General features: G+C 53.2%; 2 protein-coding genes across 4 annotated transcripts; both read right to left on the reverse strand.

Annotated features, from left to right (window-relative positions):
* Positions 1-1,811: 1,811 nt before the first annotated feature.
* HCRT (hypocretin neuropeptide precursor) lies at positions 1,812-3,930 on the reverse strand. The gene is made up of 2 exons (XM_002827520.6): positions 3,553-3,930; positions 1,812-2,740 (listed from the first exon to the last, which is right to left on the reverse strand). The coding sequence occupies exons 1-2, from the start codon at positions 3,571-3,573 to the stop codon at positions 2,366-2,368; spliced, it is 396 nt and encodes a 131-aa protein (XP_002827566.1). The 5' UTR covers positions 3,574-3,930; the 3' UTR covers positions 1,812-2,365.
* Positions 3,931-7,264: 3,334 nt separating this feature from the next.
* Positions 7,265-12,719, reverse strand: GHDC (GH3 domain containing). Of its 3 annotated transcripts, none has more exons than XM_024235440.3 (10): positions 12,588-12,719; positions 11,925-12,008; positions 11,472-11,752; positions 11,061-11,182; positions 10,413-10,914; positions 9,196-9,388; positions 9,010-9,081; positions 8,802-8,935; positions 8,357-8,442; positions 7,265-8,093 (listed from the first exon to the last, which is right to left on the reverse strand). In XM_024235440.3, the coding sequence occupies exons 3-10, from the start codon at positions 11,737-11,739 to the stop codon at positions 7,878-7,880; spliced, it is 1,593 nt and encodes a 530-aa protein (XP_024091208.2). In that variant the 5' UTR covers positions 11,740-11,752; positions 11,925-12,008; positions 12,588-12,719; the 3' UTR covers positions 7,265-7,877. The 3 variants fall into 3 exon arrangements, with proteins under 3 accessions (XP_024091208.2, XP_054402400.2, XP_024091209.2); XM_024235441.3 differs by having other exon boundaries at positions 7,954-8,093; positions 8,357-8,531; positions 12,588-12,717; XM_054546425.2 differs by having other exon boundaries at positions 11,925-12,714.
* Between the last annotated feature and the right edge of the window lie 4,595 nt (positions 12,720-17,314).

The following is a 17,314-nucleotide window of genomic DNA, read 5'->3' on the forward strand; positions in this document are numbered from 1 at the left end:
CTCACCTGTAAAATGGAGCTGATAATTCTTACCTGATGCAGTTACCGTGAGAATGTAACACCATAATGCATGTCTTTGGTACAAAATAAGTGTCTTGGAGGGCAGTTGCCTGCCTGTTTTCCCTCTTCCTACTGTCTTAATCCTCCTCTCTGCTGCCCTTCAAGTGGAAGAGAGGCTGGAGGCAAGTTTGGGAGAAACTACCTCTGAAAAAGATAATTTCGAGGTGGGCAGAGTCATGGCTTGCAAATCTCCAAGGATGCACACGTGAACTTTGACCTCTAACTTCTCCAAGATGGAACCAGTACAGCAGCAAGAGGGACCAAAGTGAGACTAGACACAGGACTTTCTCACTACCTATGCAGAAAATTGAGGCAGCTGAGTTCTGTGGCTGAGGGTGGCTGCTTCCCACGACAAAACAGCTGAAGGCAGTGAAAGTGGGAACCCTATGGGCAAGGAGGGCAGGCTAAATTCTCCCCACCCTCTGAGCTGGGTATTATCTGGGATGTTAGATTGCTTAAGAAGTGCCGCATTTTTCTGTGTCTCTACTTTTGTTGTTGTTGTTGTTGTTGTTGTTCTTGTTCTTGTTGTTTTTGAGATGGAGTCTTGCTCTGTTGCCCAGGCTGGAGTGCAGTGGCATGATCTTAGCTCACTGCAACCTCTGCCTCCTGGGTTCAAGCAATTCTCCTGCCTCAGCCTCCCTAGTAGCTGGGATCACAAGCATGCATTACAATGCCCGGCTAATTTTTGTATTTTTAGTAGAGATGGGGTTTCGCCATGTTTGCCAGGCTGGTCTTGAACTCTTGACCTCAAGTGATCCGCCCGCCTCAGCCTCCCAAAGTGCTGGGATTACAGGCATAAGCCACGGAGCCCAGCCTGTGTCTCTACTTTTGGATGTTATATTAGTTTCCTAGGACTGCCATAACAAAATACCACAAAGTGGGTGGCTCAAACAACAGAAACCTATTGTCTCACAGTTCTGGATGCTAGAAGTCCAAGCAAGGTCAGGTGAAGGCAGCGTTGGTTCCTTCTGAAGGCTGTGAGGGAGAATCTGTTGCATGCCTCTCCCCTATCTTCTGGGGGTGGGGGTGGGGGTGCTGGCAATCTTTGGTGTTCTTTGGCTTGTAGGAGCCAGTCTCTACCTTCATGTTCACATGGGTTCTCCCTGTGTGTGTTTCTGTGTTCCAATTCCCTTTTTTATAAGGACGCCAGTCACAGTGGATTAGAGGCCCACCCTACTCTAGTATGACCTCATCTTAACTAATTGCCTCTGGAAGGACCTTATTTCCAAATACAGCCACATTCTGAAGTGCCATGGGTAAGGACTTCAACATATGGATTTTGGGAACACCAGTAACAGGTGTCTTTGGCTGGAGTTGCAGTAAAATCTTGTACTGCCCCTGCTTAAGAATGTCCCATGACTCTGTTATCTACAAGATAAAGTGCAAAGCCTGATGATTTGTGAGAGCCTTTGCGAGCTGGGCTGCACTGACTGTAACCGTGTCCCTTCCTGAGCCTCTCCACTCCCCACACCCTGTACCCCATGATGCAGCCATTCTGGATGACTCATTGTTGAAGTTCATATTCCTTGCCTTTTCAGCAGGATTGACTCCCACCCCTTCCTAGCTAGATTCTGCTCCTCTATGCAGCTTGCCTTCCTTCCTTCCTTTCTTTCCTTTCTTTCTTTTCTTTTCTTTTCTTTTTTTTTTTTCTTTTTTTTTTTTTTTTTTTTTTGACAGTGCCTCCTTCTGTTGCCCAGGCTGGAGTGCAGTGGCCCAATTATGGCTCAAACTCAAAGTCCTGGGCTCAAGCAATCCTCTCGTCCACCATACCCCGCTAATTAAAAAAACTTTTTGGAGAGATGTCTCACTCACTATGTTGCCTAGGCTCGTCTCGAACTCCTTGCTTCAAGGGATCCTCCTGCTTTGGCCTCCCAAAGTGCTGGGATTACAGGCGTGAGCACCGCGCCCGACCGGTGCAACCTTTCTTGCTTTCCTTCCCCTTCCGCGTCTCTGGGTAAAGTCCCCGCTACAGAATGCCTAGCAGAGCATCGTAGGACTCCCGCATGGCCCGATCCAAGCATGCACCTGTGCAGTTCTCTCTGTGCCCCAGGGCCTTGCACTGGGAACTCCCCAACCAAGAGTGTTTCCGATTCAACCACGCAAAGGCTGGTGCCCCACAGCCGGGCTTCCAGGCCCAGCCGTCCTCCGCAAGACGCTCTGCCACCCGCGAAGGGCAGGATGCGACCGCACAGGAACAGAGACCAATCACACGAACGGAGACTCGTCTTTATTGCCTTTTTTCTGGGGTCTGACGCTGGGTGGGCAGAGGGCAGAGGCCTGGGCGAGGACAGGGCCCGAAGAACGACTCAGATCCCGGACTGTCCCCCGGGAGCGACGGAGGCGGCGGCCGGGGCGGGACAGCGGCGCCCGAGGCAGGGGCGCGGCGCTGGCTCTGCGCCTGCGCGGCGGCCCATGGTCAGGATGCCCGCGGCGTGGTTGCCGCTGGCCTGCAGGAGGCGCTGCAGCCGACCCTGGAGGCCCGGGGGCCCGGACCGCCGCTTGCCCAGCGTGAGGATGCCGGCCGCGTGATTGCCCGCGCCGTGCAGCAGCTCGTAGAGGCGGCAAGAGCAAGTCTTTTGACGACAGCAGTCGGGCAGGGGCTGTGCAGCCGCCCCGGGCGACAACAGCGCGGGCGGCAGCAGCAGCAGCAGCAGCAGTAGCGTGACGGCGGCCCAGGAGACCTAGAGAGACGGAGACAGGGCGCTGGGGGGTCTTCCCACGGCGCCCGCCACCAGCTCCCACGCCCAGGACTTGCCCCTCTGGCCGCGCCCCTCCAGGCCTGCACTCCTTTCTGGCTGTCACTTAGTTCTCCTTGTTTTGCGCCCTTGCTGGTATCGGGCTACTTTCTCTGCTCCTCCTTCAAGACCCAGCAGAGCATCTCTTCCGGGAAGCCTTTTGAGACCCCCTGGGCAGAGTGAATCCCCCTCTTCTCTGGAGACTTAGGCCACTGTGCCACCACTAGGGCACTTACCACTCCACCTGAAAACAGGATTGTCTGTCTGCAGCAGAAGTTGTAAACTTGGGAAAAACCCGGGCCCTACTGAGTCCCCCCAACTTCCTCTCCACAGCAGGGAAACACGTGGAAATCAGGAACTAGCAAGACTCCAGAATGCTCTCTCATCTGCCTGCCCCCTTGCAGGAGAGACTGAACTCCGTTGCTTTGAACCAGTTTCCTGCCCTTTCAGAGGGCACAGCTCCCTTACCTGTAAACTGGGTATACTAGAAATAATTTCTACTCTGCAAGGCTGTTGGGAGGATGAAAAGAGATGACAGGTGCAAACGGAGCACCTGACACATAGAGCTCAGCAAACACAGGCTTTTAGCAAAACAGCACCCAACCCAATGTGAGCCAAGGCAGGTGCTCCTGCCTCAGAGCACACCCAGGAAAAGACCAAGAGTGGAGACACCTTCGGCCTTTCTTCCAGCCCTCTGAGCAAGCGCTCTTTTTGCTTCTCTGGGATAGTGAGTCACCCCTCCATCCCTGGATCTTTACCTTTGTGGAAGGAAGGTTCATGGTGTCTGGCGCTCAGGGTGGGGTAGCTGGGAAAGGAGATGTCTGTGGTGGTTCAAAAAGCCAGGAACCTTGAGGCTGTCAATTGTGACCCACTCCCAGGGGTCTGGGGTTTATAGTGCTCTGAGGTGGCGGGGAATTGACAGGCACTTGCGTCCACACCCGGGCCAGACAAAGGCAAGTCTAAGATTAGCCTGCTGCAGGGGGGCCGTCTCCAGGCCGGGCCCAAGGAATGGCCGCTGCGGCGTTCAGAGGCCAGGGTTGGATCACTGTGCCCCTGATCACCCCCTTGTCTGACTGTCTGCTCCCTGGAGATGGGGCGGTCTCCGGGCACTAATGAGGCCACCTTGCACCCAGGAATCTGGGAGCACAAAAGAGGCGCTGGCCTGGGACAATATGGAGGGTGGCAGCTGCTAATTAGGGGCGGGAGAGATGCAGACGCGAGACCCCACATTATGTGTGTGGGGGGTGGAGCAGCCAGCAGCAGTCCTCTCCCTCCCCTGCTTCTTGTCGCTGCCCCTGGGGACTGTCAGGCTCCAGGACCTTCTTCCTTCATGGAAAAGTTCCTTAGCTGCCCCCCTCCCCCTAGCTTTTTTTCTCCCTTCTGCCCTTTCCACTAGCCTCTGAGATGGAAAACCTTGAAAACTCAGCCTAGGCAGTGGGAGGTAAAAAGCCAAAACCAAGCCCAATTTTCTTTTTCTCTGTGCGTGTGTGTGTGTGTGTGTGTGTGTGTGTGTGTGACTAAATTTTGGTCTTGTTGCTCAGACTGGAGTGCAGTGGTATGATCATCTTGGCTCACTGCAACCTCCACCTTGGGTTCAAGCGATTCTCCTGCCTCAGCCTCCTGAATAGCTAGAATTACAGGAGCACGCCACCACAACCAGCTAATTTTTATATTTTTAATAGAGATGGGGTTTCACCATGTTAGCCAGAGTGGTCTCAAACTCCTGACCTCAAGTGATCCACCCACCTCGGTCTCCCAAAATGTTGGGATTACAGGCGTGAGCCACCGCACCAGGCCCCCCCCCCACTTTTTTTTCCTTCCTTCCTTCCTTTTTCCTTCCTTCCTGCATTTCTTTCTTTCTCTCTCTCACTCTCTCCCTCTTTATTTCTTTCTTTCTTTTCTTCTTCTTCTTCTTTTTTTTTTTTTTTGAGACGGAGTTTCGCTCTTGTTGCCCAGGCTGGAGTGCAATGGCGCAATCTTGGCTCACTGCAACCTCCACCTCCAGGGTTCAAGCAATTCTCCTGCCTCTGCCTCCTGAGTAGCTGGGATTATAGGCATGCGCCACCATGCCTGGCTAATTTTGTATTTTTGGTAGAGACGGGGTTTCTCCATGTTGGTCAGGCTGGTCTTGAACTCCTGACCTCAGGTGATCCGCCTGCCTCAGCCACCCAAAGTGCTAGGATTATAGGCGTCAGCCACCATGCCTGGCCTTCTCTCTTTCTTTCTTTTCTTTTTTTTTTTTTTTTTGATACGGAGTCTCGCTCTGTCGCCCAGGCTGGAGTGCAATGGCTTACTGCAAGCTCTGCCTCCCGGGTTCATGCCATTCTCCTGCCTCAGCCTCCTGAGCAGCTGGGACTACAGGCACCCGCCACCACGCCCGGCTAATTTTTTCTATTTTTAGTAGAGATGGGGTTTCACCGTGTTAGCCAGGATGTTCTCTATCTCCTGATCTCGTGATCCGCCCGCCTCGACCTCCCAAAGTGCTGGGATTACAGGCGTGAGCCACCGCGCCCGGCCCCCTTTATTTTCTTTCTTGAGAAGGTTTCACTCTGTCACCCAGGCTGGAGTGCAGTGGGACAATCATAGCTCACTGCAGCATCGAATGCCAGGGCTCAAGCAATGCTGTCACCTCAGCCACCCAAGTAGCTGGGACCACAGATGCTTGCCACCATCCCTAGCTAATATTTAAATTTGTTTGTAGAGACTGGGTCTCCCAAGCTGGTCTCAAATCCCTGGCTCAAGCCATCCTCCCCCTTCAGCTTCCCAAAGTGCTGGGATTACAGGTGTGAGCTACTGTCCCTGACCAAACTCAGTTTCTACCAGAGGCTGATAGAAAGCTTCTACCTCCCCCGCTTTCTCCCTGGCTCAGGCTATCTGGAGGGGAGGAATGTAGTCCCACTCTACAGTCAACACGGAGTGAGCCGCCATGCAGTGAAGAACACATGTCATCTCCAGGCCCAAGCTTCTTATTCACAACCTCTTTTTTTTTTTTTTTTTTGGAGATAGAGTTTCACTCTTGTTGCCCAAGCTAGAGTGCAAAGGCATGATATTGGCTCACTGCAACCTCTGCCTCCTGGGTTCAAGCAATTCTCCTGCCTCAGCCTCCCAAGTAGCTAGGATTACAGGTGCGCACCACCATGCCCAGCTAATTTTTTGTATTTTTAGTAGAAACAGGGTTTCACCATGTTGGCCAGGCTGGTCTTGAACTCCTAACCTCAGGTGATCTGACTGCCTCAGCCTCCCAAAGTGCTGGGATTACAGGCATGAGCCACAGCACCTGGCCTACAACCTCTTTATTGAATTCCTGCTGTGTGCCACACCAGGCACTGGGCATGGGGGCAATTGTGCACAGGATCTAGCCCAGTTTCCAAGGAGCTCATCATTCCAGGTGGGAGGCAGTTCAGGCATAATGACAGTTCAGTGAAGGAGAGGACTACTGCCCACGTGAGCAAAGCTGAGCCAGTCACTCTGCCTGGGGTGGGCCTGGTAGGGGGTCCTCAAAGGCCTTGCATGAAAGCTAGTTTACATCAGGGGCAGCGGGATGGAGGGCATTACATAGAAGGGACAACTTGAGCAAACTCCTGGAGTTGACAGTGCTTAACAACCCTTAGATGGGAGGTGAGGCGTGGTCCGTAGTCCAGGCCTTCTTTCAAGCCAGGGAGAGAGGTAGCTGGACACACAGGTGAGGGCCAAGGTCAAAGGGTCTAATAGGCCAAGCTGATTGGTCTTAATCCTGTGGGCAATGGGGGCCACCATGGGAGGGTTTTTTTTTTTTTTTTTTTTTCCGAGGTGGTCTCGCTGTGTTGCCCAGGCTGGTCTTGAACTCCTGGGCATGAGCCATCCTTCCACCTCAGCCTCTTGAGAAGCTGGGACTACAGGCTCATGCCACTGTGCCCAGCTTCACAGGAAGATTTTAACAGGATGGAGTGACAGGCGGAGGCGGGGGCTGGGTGGGTATGCAGCCAGGGCCTGGATGTGGGACATGGAATGGAGAAGCTATTCAGAGGCATCTGGAACCAGTGCTGCCTCTACTGAGGAGGAGCTGCAGGGTCTTGGTCTGCTCCTCCCATCAGCCTCCAAGATGGAAAACCTTAAAACCCCAGCCCAGGCAGTGGGAGGGAAGGAAGCCAAAATCTAGCCCAGTTTCTTTCTTTCTTTTATTTTAGCCTCTACAACCTTGTGGAGGCTGCGTTTCCTCATTAGTATGGAACAGTGAACCCAGATGGTCTCCAGAGTTGCTTCCTACGGCGATGCCTTATGATGTGAAGTAATAGCTCTCCCTTCCCCACTGCAGAAGTGGTTTGTGGGTGCTGGCCTAGGATGTGCCACGAGTCCTCCAAGACTCCTGTGTGCACATGCAGCCTTGCCAGGCCCAGACCAGAATATTGGGGGAAAGTCCTGGAGCTCAGTGGGGGAATGGCTGGGCTGGGGTCCACTCCCGTTTCCCCAAAGCAGACCCTGAGGCAAGAATCTGGGTGCAAGAGGTTTATTTGGGAGCCATCCCAGGAAGCCCAAGGCGGGGGAGTAGGGAAGAGAGGGAAGGGGGAGCCCCCGCAGGAAGTACATGAATGAATGGGTTACTGCTTCGGGCAACTGGGACTCCATCCTGCTGGGCATCCTCTGAGAGTTTATGTAGAATACACTTCAGAATTGTCCTGCTCAAGGACAATGAAGCTGAGGTCCTGCTCCTTATTGACTCAGGGTTGCTCCTGGGGACATTAACCCCCCAACACTACCAGCTTGCCCAGTGCACTGACTGAGCACACAGCTGTGGCCACCAGAGAACCTCCTTGGGCTGTGATACAGGAAACCATCAGTGTGCATGGTAACTTTCTAGCAGTGTCCTTCATGACCGGACACGGAGACACGGGCAGGCACTGCTGGCGTCTGCTAACCCCAGAGGCCCATACTTCAGAACTGGTCAGCTGGGCCAAGGCCTCTCTAAGGCCCAGTGGCTCTCATGGGCAAATGTCAGGTGACACAGAGTCAGAGACCCTGGCCAAGGACTCCCCAACCGGAGGGGTCCCAGAGGGAGGAGCGAGGTGGCCTCTGGGGGGAGATGGGCGGTGGGGCAGGCCTTGACTCAGGACACCACCCTCTCCTGCAGGCACTGGGCAAGGTGCCTGTGCCGAAGGACCCGGGGCATCGCAGGGGGGAAGGGGGAGGGGCAGGCAGCGAGTGCTGCCCGGAGTGCTCGGAAGGCTCCCTGCCCCACCAGGTGGACTCTGGCAGGGCCCACGCTGCCCCAGAACCGCAGGGACTTGTAGCGGGGAGAGGCTTCCTGAAGGCAGTGGTCCAGCTGGGAACAGAACGGCCTGAGTGAGCTGGTGTGTGACCGTGAGTGTGCACACGAGGCATGCGTGGCTGTGCCCAGGCTACATGTGTTTAGAAGTTTTGTGTGGACAGGTGTGTGTCTGTGGGACTCAGCCCTCCCCTCCCAGAGCCCCAGGGAGCTTCTTCTCCGCCACCCCTCTCCTTCCCATCAGCCCTGATCTCCATGGCACCCTGGGAGTGTGCAGAGTGAAGGGGTCTACAGTCAGACCCTGTCCTCGTCTCCTTTACCTTGTCTCGATTTTCCTCCGACAGATTCCTCAGCCCCCTCAGCGCCACAAACACCTCATAGTGGGGAGCAGAACCCGCAGAGGAATCTGTGAATAGACCCCATGTGCACACATACTTCCGGTGAATGGGCAGCTGCCAAGTCTAGTGTCCTCTGCCCTATCTGTTCTTCCCCACTCTGAGGTTCATAGGGAAAAAAGAGTTTCTTGGTGGGGAGTGGGGTAAATGGAGAGGAACCTAGAGCTTGATCCTAAATAGGAGACAGATCAGGAAAGAAAATGGGTAGAGACTGCAGCAGGATGGATGAGAGTTAGATGCAGAGAAGGACTTTTGTAGGAGTGGTAAAGGAGGCTGAGTCTTATCTCTTTCCTAGCAGTCCCCTGGCAGGGGAGGTAGGGGTTGAAGGGTAGCTCAAGGATGGTAGGCAGGAGCCGGTGGGGAAGCTCACCCAGAATGCTGCTCTCCACACAGCCATGGTCCAGCAGCTTGGCGCCCGCCCACTGACCCACTGCCTGGCCCAGGGCCTCAGAGAAGAGGTCCTCACCAATATCTTCCCCTCGCACACTCAGGGTCTGGTCCAGCCTGAAGAGGAGGAAGGGAGAGGCAGTGGAGCCCAGGACACAAGGATGGCCCTTCAGCTCCCCGGGGTCACCTACCTGCAGATGAACCTGACAACTGGACACTGATTGTAGGCACCAACCACTCGCACCACATCACCCAGGCGGCACCTGATGGGGTGCAAGTGGGAGTGAGGTCGGGCCCAAGGGCTTCTGAGCTCGTGCCCCGGGCCCCCAGCATGGTCCCATAGGGCCCCAGGTAGCAGGGGCTATGCAGCTGATCACCTGGTGAGACTGGCGCGGTCCGTCAGCACCAGCTCATACTCCTTGCCCTGCTGGGCCTCGGCCAAAAGGAGGGTGGAGGCAGCTTCCTCCTGGGTGCCTTCCTTGACTGGGAGCAGCTCGATAAAGGGGGCCCCAGGGGGCAGAAGGTAGAGCCCATGGGGCTGCTCTGGCTGTAGGTTTAGGCCCAGCACCCCTGTGGAAGCAAAGCAGCCTCCTCAGCGTCTGCTGGTGCCATTGCTTTCTGCCAGGCAATAGCCCCTCCTGGACCCTAGGCCTGATCCTCTGAGCACCTGATCCTCCTGCTGCCCTTCCACCCCATCCTTCCTGGCTCCCCCAGGCTCAGCAGGCTGCCTCTTAGGCCCTCACTGGAAAGAGGCAGAGTGCTGTGGTGCTGGAGGGGGCAGACCTGGGAGTGAATCCTGGTGCCTCATGAATGTGTGCAAGACTTTTTTTTTTTTTTGAGATGGAGTCTTGCTCTGTCACCCAGGCTGGAGTGCAGTGGTGCGATCTCGGCTCAGTGATTCAGTGATTCCTGGGTTCAAGTGAATCTCCTGCCTGAGCTTCCTGAGTAGCTGAGATTACAGGCGCCTGCCACCACACCTGGCTAATTTTTGTATTTTTAGTAGAGACAGAGTTTCACCACATTGGCCAGGCTGGTCTTGAACTCCTAACTTCAGGTGATCTACCCGCCTTGGCCTCCCCCAAAGTGCTGGGATTACACGTGTGAGCCACTGCCCCGGCCTTTTTTTTTTTTTTTTTTTTTTGTGAGACAGGGTCTTGCTCTGTCACCCAGGCTGGAATACAATGGCATGATCTCAGCTCACTACAACTTCTGTCTCCCAGGTTCAAGCAATCCTCCCGCCTCAGCTTCCCAGGTAGCTGAGATTACAGGCATGCACCACCACACCCCCCTAATTTTTGTATTTTTAGTAGAGATGGGGTTTCACCATGTTGGCCACGAACTCCTGACCTCAGCGATCCATCCGCCTTGGCCTCCCAAAGTGCTGGGATTACAGGCGTGAGCCACTGCACCCAGCTACAAGACTCTTAACCTAGAGAGCCTGAATTTCTTCGCTTGTAAAAGGAGGCTGCTGTCCCTAGCATGCAGCTTGTTGGGGAGGATTAAATGAGATGATTATGTAGGGCCCAATGCATGGCTGCTTGCCATGTGACCTCTGACCGTTGCCCCCACCTCACTGCCCTTGAGTCCCACTGACCTCCCGAGGCAGCATAAGCAGGAGAGAAGAAGGCTAGTCCTTGGCACCACAAGGCCCCGAGGGCAGCCACAGCCTCGGCCTGGCCTCCTGCATCCAGAGTCACCACCACCTGCAGCTTTGGCCAGAGCCGAAGGGCCAGTCCCCGTGGCCCCTGCTCTAGGGCCTCCCGCAGCTCAGCTGCCCGTTCACGGAGAGGCGCTCCAGGGTTCCCGGCAGCTATCGCCTCAGCTAGCTCTTCACCATCAGTCTCCAGGCCCAAGAAAACATCCAGGAGTTCGACCGCCGTCCCAGCCTCCAGGGCCCTCAGCCCTGGGGACCTCAGTGCGTCCAGCAGCAGGGCCCTAGGGTCCTTGGTTCCAGGGGTGCCCACCTGGCCCAGGGTATTCCCAGGCCAAGGCAGGGGGTGGGGCCAAGGGGACGTAAGGGTCACACAGGCAGTGCGTCCCTGAGCCAGCACTTCTGGGTAGGCCTTGTTTAGGGCTACCAGACCCAGCAAGGTGGCCTGGAGGAGGAAAGAGAAAGTGTTGGTCTGGTGTCAGAGCCAGACCCAGAGCCCCCATTTGAGGGTTCTTTGCCCACCATGATGGGAGGGTTTGGCTGCAAGTCAGAGGTCTCTGGTGGGACTGGGCTCTGGCCATCCTAGATTACCTGCAGAGAGGCCTCCCCAAGGTCCTGGTTTGAGGTCGGGGGCAGTGGCTGCTCTCCACCCTCTTCCTCCTGGGTCTGGCTGGCCTTGGTCAGAGGGAGACGATTCCGGAAGGTGCTTATGTCTATAGCCCCAATGACAACAGAAACACCTCAGGAAGCCAGTTTCCCAAGAGTTTCAGGCAAGACTGGTGAGACCCTTGAGGGAGGAACCGAGAATAGGCCTGGAGTAGAGGGGATGTAAGGACCCAGCATGGGAAATTCATCTCGGACAAGAGAGCCAGTCCTGGGTCTCTGGGTCAGGCCACTCCGTTGGCAGTGGAGGAGGTAAGGGGGCCATCAGGCTCTGGAATCTGACAGTCCTGTGGGGTTTCTTTCTCTTTTGGTCACCTTCCCAGACCCTGGGAAACACACCTGTGCTCCTTCTGAGGGAACAGTGGGGGCGCTGGGCTCCCTGTAGACACCACGTCAGGGCCTGCTGCTGGCTCTGGTGCACGTGGAGCGTGCTCTGCTCCAGCCTCCACCGCTGCCAGGTGGCTGCCCAGACCAGGGCCCCCCATGCCACTCGGTGCTGGAGGCCAGCAAGCCAGGACAGCCTGGCATCTTGGGACCGCTGCTGCCTGAGCAGGGCCAATGTTGGCAGCAGCAGCAGCAGCAGCAGCAGGAGTGGCCACAGCAGCATCTCCAAGCAGCTCCTGGGAGAAGGAAGGAACCCAGATATGGGGGCATGCAGCAATTATCCATTTCTCCTCCCACGCTCTACTGCATACAGGAAAACCAAGGAAAAATGAAGTTGGGAAGAAGGCAGGACTCTGTGGGGCAGGTGATGCAAAGGAGAGACTATCAAAGCTTTGGAGTCCCACTGACCTGAGTGCAGATCCTGCCTCTGCCGCTTGTTAGCTGTAGGGCCCTGAGCAATTTAGCGGGCTGCACTGAGCTCTGTTTCCTGATCTGCAAAATGGGAATAAGAATAAGAATACCTCTTTCAGAAGGTAGGGGTGGGCCGGGCGAGGTGGCTAACACCTGTAATCCCAGCACTTTGGGAGGCTGAAGCAGGAGAATCACTTGAGCCCAGGAGTTCGCAACCAGCCTGAGCAACATAGGGAGACTCCATCTCTACAAAAAATTGAAAAACTAGCCCAGCGTGGTGTCACACCCATAGTCGCAGCTACTTGGGAGGCTGAGATGGGAGGATCGCTTGAGCCCAGGAGGTCAAGGCTACAGTGAGCCAAGATCGTGCCACTGCCCTCCAGCTTGGGCAACAGAATAAGACCCTGTCAAAAAAAAAAAAAAAAAAAAAAAAAAAAGAAAGAAAAAAAAGAAAAAGAAAAAGAAAAAAAGGAAAAAAAGAAGGCAGAGGAAGGGAAGGTACAGGAAGGATTTGGGACAGGGTCGGTCAGGCACACAGCAGCTGCGTAAACGATAGCTCTTGCCCACTCCCAAGTGGCTTTGCTTTCTCTCGGGATCCACCCTGTCCCAGCTCCTTGTCCCTCCTGAGCCCCAGGCTGTGGGGTCCATGCCCACATGCACCTGTCACAGCCCACTTCTGCCTACTCCCGGCACGTGACGGAGACCCCTGGGTGACTCTGGGTCTCAGCACACATCCGGCCCGAAAGAAGGAGCGATGGCTTTAAAGGGCTGGGCCCCAACTGGGAAATCCGGCCACCAGGCCTGAGGGAGGAGCTGAAGGAGGGGGGTGCTCTTAAAGGGGCAGATCGCCTACAGGACTTCATGTTGGGTGCTAGCTCAGGCTGGCAGTTGGGGGAGTTAGGACCAGACTAGCATGGTCCTCAAACTTGCGCAGGTGAAGGAACAGAAAGGTGTGTGTGGGAAAGAGCGCCATTAAGCCACTTGAGCTGGGAGAGGGGCAAGCTTAAGAACTCTTAAAACCCCAACTCAGCTGGCCATGGTGGCTCACGCCTGTAATCTCAGCACTTTAGGAGGCCGATGCGGGTGGATCATCTGAGGTCAAGAGTTTGACACCAGCCTGACCAATATGGTGAAACCCCATCTCTACTAAAAATACAAAATTAGCCAGATGTGGTGGCACGTGCCTGTAATCCCAGCTACTTGGGAGGCTGAGGCAGAAGAATCACTTGAACTTGGGAGGCAGAGGTTGCAGTGAGCTGAGATTGCACCATTGTACTCCAGCCTGGGCAACGAGCGAAACTCCGTCCCAAAAACAAACAAAACAACAACAACAACAACAAAAAACCCATCCTCTCCCTCAAGATAGTTGAGAAAGAAGACAATTTTATTATTGAATAAGCATTCAACCAGAATGTGATGTACGTGACAGGTGATCTGCTAAGAGCTTGCAAAGAAGGGAGGAAATCTTACTTTTTTGTATAGCCAAGCGCATACAACCCATTACATACACGTTTTCAAGATAAACAATAACCAGTCCTCAAGTAAGAGGACTTGTCACATATAGTTTATCTTTTTTTTTTTGAGACAGAGTCTTGCTCTGTCGCCCAGGCTGGAGTGCAGTGGCACAATCTCAGCTCACTGCAACCTCCACTTCCCAGGTTCAAGCAATTCTCCTGCCCCAGCCTCCCAAGCAGCTGGGATTACAGGTGTGTGCCACCACGCCCGGCTAATTTTTGTATTTTTAGTAGAGACAGGGTTTCACCATGTTGGCCAGGCTGGTCTCAAACTCTTGACCTCAAGTGATCTACCCTCCTTGGCCTCCCAAAGTGCTGGGATTACAGGTGTGAGCCACCACACCCAGCCAGTCACATAGTTTATCTTAACTTTACGTGGTTATTGGGTGAACATCTGTGTTAGCTTGCTGGCTTTATCCCAAGGAAAATTACAAACTTCTTTTTTTTGGTTTTTTTTTTTTTTTGGGCAGAGTTCTACTCTTGTTGCCCAGGCTGGAGTGCAATGGCATGATCTTAGCTCACTGCAACCTCCGCCTCCCAGATTCAAGCAATTCTCCTGCCTCAGCCTCCCAAGTAGCTGGGATTACAGGTGCACATCACCACACCCAGCTAATTTTTTGTATTTTTAGTAGAGACGGGGTTTCACCATGTTACCATGTTGGCCAGGCTGGTCTCAAACTCCTGACCTCAAGTGATCCACCTGCCTTGGCCTCCCAAAGTGCTGGGATTACAGGCCTGAGCCACTGCACCCAGCCAGTCACATATAGTTTATCTTAACTTTACCTGGTTACTGAGTGACCATCTGTGTTAGCCTATTGCCTTTATCCCAAGGAAAATTACAAACTTCTCTTTTTTTGTTGTTTTTTGTTTTTGAGACAGGGTCTTGCTCTATTGCCCAGGCTGGAGTGCAGTGGTGCGATCATAGCTCACTGCAACCTCAACCTCCTGGGCTCAAGAGATCCTCCTGTCTCAGCCTTCCAAGGGGCTGGAACTACAGGTACGCACCACTACACTCAACTAATATTATTTTTTGTAGAGACGAGACCTCCCTATGTTGCCCAGGCTGGTGTGTTCTTGACCTAGGCTCTCAAAACACTAAAACCACTCCCTTTCTCCCCTCACTTGCTTCTGGATACCTTTGAGAAGAGAGCTACTACTCACTGAGTACCTCTCTTCCCTTCTCAGCTGAGCTTCTTTCAACAGGTCTGTTCTCACTCTGGCTAACTCACCTCACTTTCACGTTTTTTCTTGCTGAGATCTTGTATTTGCTTTTATTATTTATTTAGAGATGGGGTCTCGCTCTGTTGTCCAGGCTGGAGTTCAGTGGCCTGGTCACACACAGCTCATTGCAACCTTGAACTCCGGGGATCAAGCAATCCTCCTACCCTAGCCTCTGAGTGGCTAGGACTACAGGCATGTGCCACCACACCCAGCTAATTAAAAACATTTTTTTTTTGTAGAGACAGGGGGTCTCACTATGTTGCCCAGACTGGTCTGGAACTCCCGGTCTCAGTGATCCTCCTACCTTGGCCTTCCAAAGTGCTGGAATTACAGGTGTGAGCCGCTAGGCCTGGCCCAATAACAGCTTTATTAGATATAATTCACACACCATACAAATCACCCATTTAGTGTACAATTCAAGATCTAGTATATCCAGAGATACGTGCAACCAACACCACAGACAATTTTATAACATTTTCATTACCTCAAAAACAAACCCTGCAGAGTCTCTCTGAGCCTACTATGCCTCAGGAGACTGCCCAATTCGTTAAATAAGATAAAATAAAATAAAATAAAATAAAATAAAATAAAATAAAATAAAATAAAATAAAATAAAAAACCCCAAACTCAGGCTGGGCGTGGTGGCTCACACCTATAATCCCAGCACTTTGGGAGGCCAAGGCAGGCCGATCACCTGAAGTCAGGAGTTCAAGACCAGCCTGGCCAACATGGCAAAACTCTGTCTGTACTAAAAATACAAAAATTAGCAGGGTGTGGTGGCCAGCGCCTATAATCCCAGCTACTTGGGAGGCTGAGGCAGAAGAATTGCTTGAAACTGGGAGGCAGTGGTTGTAGTGAGCCAAGATGGCGCCACTGCATTCCAGCCTGGGTGACAGAGCGAGACTCTGTCTCAAGAAAAACAAACAAAAAAACAAAACAAAAAAACCCCCAAACCCTGTATCCTTTCACTATTACCTCCAAACTCCTTCCCAGCCTCTAGGCAACCTCAAATTTACTTTGTCTCCATAGATTTGCCTATCCCAGACATTTCCTATAAATGGCATCATATAATATGTGGTCTTTTGTACTTGGCTTCTTTTCTTTTTCCTCGCTCTGTCACCCAGGCTGGAGTGCAGTAGCATGATCACAGCTCAAGTGATCCTCCCACCTCAGCCTCCTGAGTAGGTGGGACTACAGGGGTGCACCACCACGTCCAGCTAATTTTTGTATTTTTTTGTAGAGATGGGGTTTCACCGTGTTGTCCAAGCTGGTCTTGAACTGCTGCACTCAAGTAATCCCTCGCCTCAGCCTCCCAAAGTGCTGGAGTCCCAGGCGTGAGCCACTGTGCCCGGCCTGGCTTCTTTCATCTAGCATGATATTGTCAAGCTTCATCCGTGAGAACATCATGTCCTGTGTGTCAGCACTTCATTCCTTTTTATTGCTGTATATTCCATTGTACAGATATACCATAATACATTTTGTTTATTCATCAGTTGATGGACATTTGGGTTGTTTCTGCCCTTTGGCTATTATGCATAATGCTGTTATGAACATTTGTCACAAGTGTTTCTGTACATATATGTTCTCATTGTTCTTATGTAGATACCTACAAGTGGAGTGGCTGGGTTTTTTGTTTTTTGTTTTTTTTGAGACAGAGTCTTGCTCTGTTGCCCAGGCTGGAATGCAGTGGCATGATCTCGGCTCACTGCAATCTCTGCCTCCTGGGTTCAAGCGATTCTCCTGCCTCAGCCTCCCAAGTAGCTGGGATTACAGGCGCGTGCCACCACGCCCAGCTAATTTTTGTGTATTTTTAGTAGAGACGGGGTTTCACCATGTTGGCCAGACTGGTCTGGAACTCCCGACCTCAGGTGATCCACCTGCCTTGGCCTCCCAAAATGCTGGGATTACAGGCGTGAGCCACCGTGCCCAGCCCTATTTGTTCCTTAAGAGTCAGCTCCAGGCTGGGCATGGTGGCTCACGCCTGTAATCCCAGCATTTTGGGAGGCCAAGGCAGGTGGATCACCTGAGGTCGGGAGTTCCAGACCAGCCTGGCCAACATGGTGAAACCCCGTCTCTACTAAAAATACAAAAATTAGCCAGGAGTGGTGGCGCCTGTAATCCCAGCTACTCAATTAAAAAACAAGACAAACAAAAAAAAAACTTGAGTTGCTCAGTGGCCTTCCTGCATGTTCTTTTGCGTAATGACTTTGGGATGCCTTAATTGCAGCAGGAAGTGATATCCTAGCATCATCAGTTGTGGTAGCTGCCTTTCTCCAACTGTGAGCCTCTGCGGGGAAGGCACCATTTCTCATCCCACACACAATGCTGAACTCAGGGTCAGGTACTCTAAATGTGCTGAATCTTAAGGACAAGCTTTCGGCCGGGTGTGGTGGCTCACGCCTGTAATCCCAGCACTTTGGGAGGCTGAGGTGGGCAGATCATGAGGTCGGGAGATCGAGACCATCCTGGCTAACATGGTGAAACCCCGTCTCTACTAAAAAATACAAAAATATTAGCCGAGTGTGGTGGCGGGCACCTGTATTCCTAGCTACTCGAGAGGCTGAGGCAGGAGAATGGCGTGAACCCAGGAGGCGGAGCTTGCAGTGAGCCAAGATTGTGCCACTGCACTCCAGCCTGGGGGACACAGCCAGG

Source organism: Pongo abelii, chromosome 19 (genome assembly GCF_028885655.2).
Source record: "Pongo abelii isolate AG06213 chromosome 19, NHGRI_mPonAbe1-v2.0_pri, whole genome shotgun sequence".
NCBI classification, from domain to species: Eukaryota; Metazoa; Chordata; class Mammalia; order Primates; family Hominidae; genus Pongo; species Pongo abelii.

Bases quoted from the DNA above. Each gene is read 5' to 3' on its own strand.
- GHDC (XM_024235440.3), bottom strand. From the start codon at position 11,739: ATGCTGCTGTGGCCACTCCTGCTGCTGCTGCTGCTGCTGCTGCCAACA. The intron at 10,915-11,060 runs GTAATCTAGGAT...TTCCTCCTCCAG, and splicing joins TTGGGGAGGCCTCTCTGCAG to GCCACCTTGCTGGGTCTGGT. The intron at 9,082-9,195 runs GTGATCAGCTGC...GCACCCCATCAG, and splicing joins GACCGCGCCAGTCTCACCAG to GTGCCGCCTGGGTGATGTGG.
- HCRT (XM_002827520.6), bottom strand. From the start codon at position 3,573: ATGAACCTTCCTTCCACAAAG. The intron at 2,741-3,552 runs GTAAAGATCCAG...CCGTCTCTCTAG, and splicing joins TGAACCTTCCTTCCACAAAG to GTCTCCTGGGCCGCCGTCAC.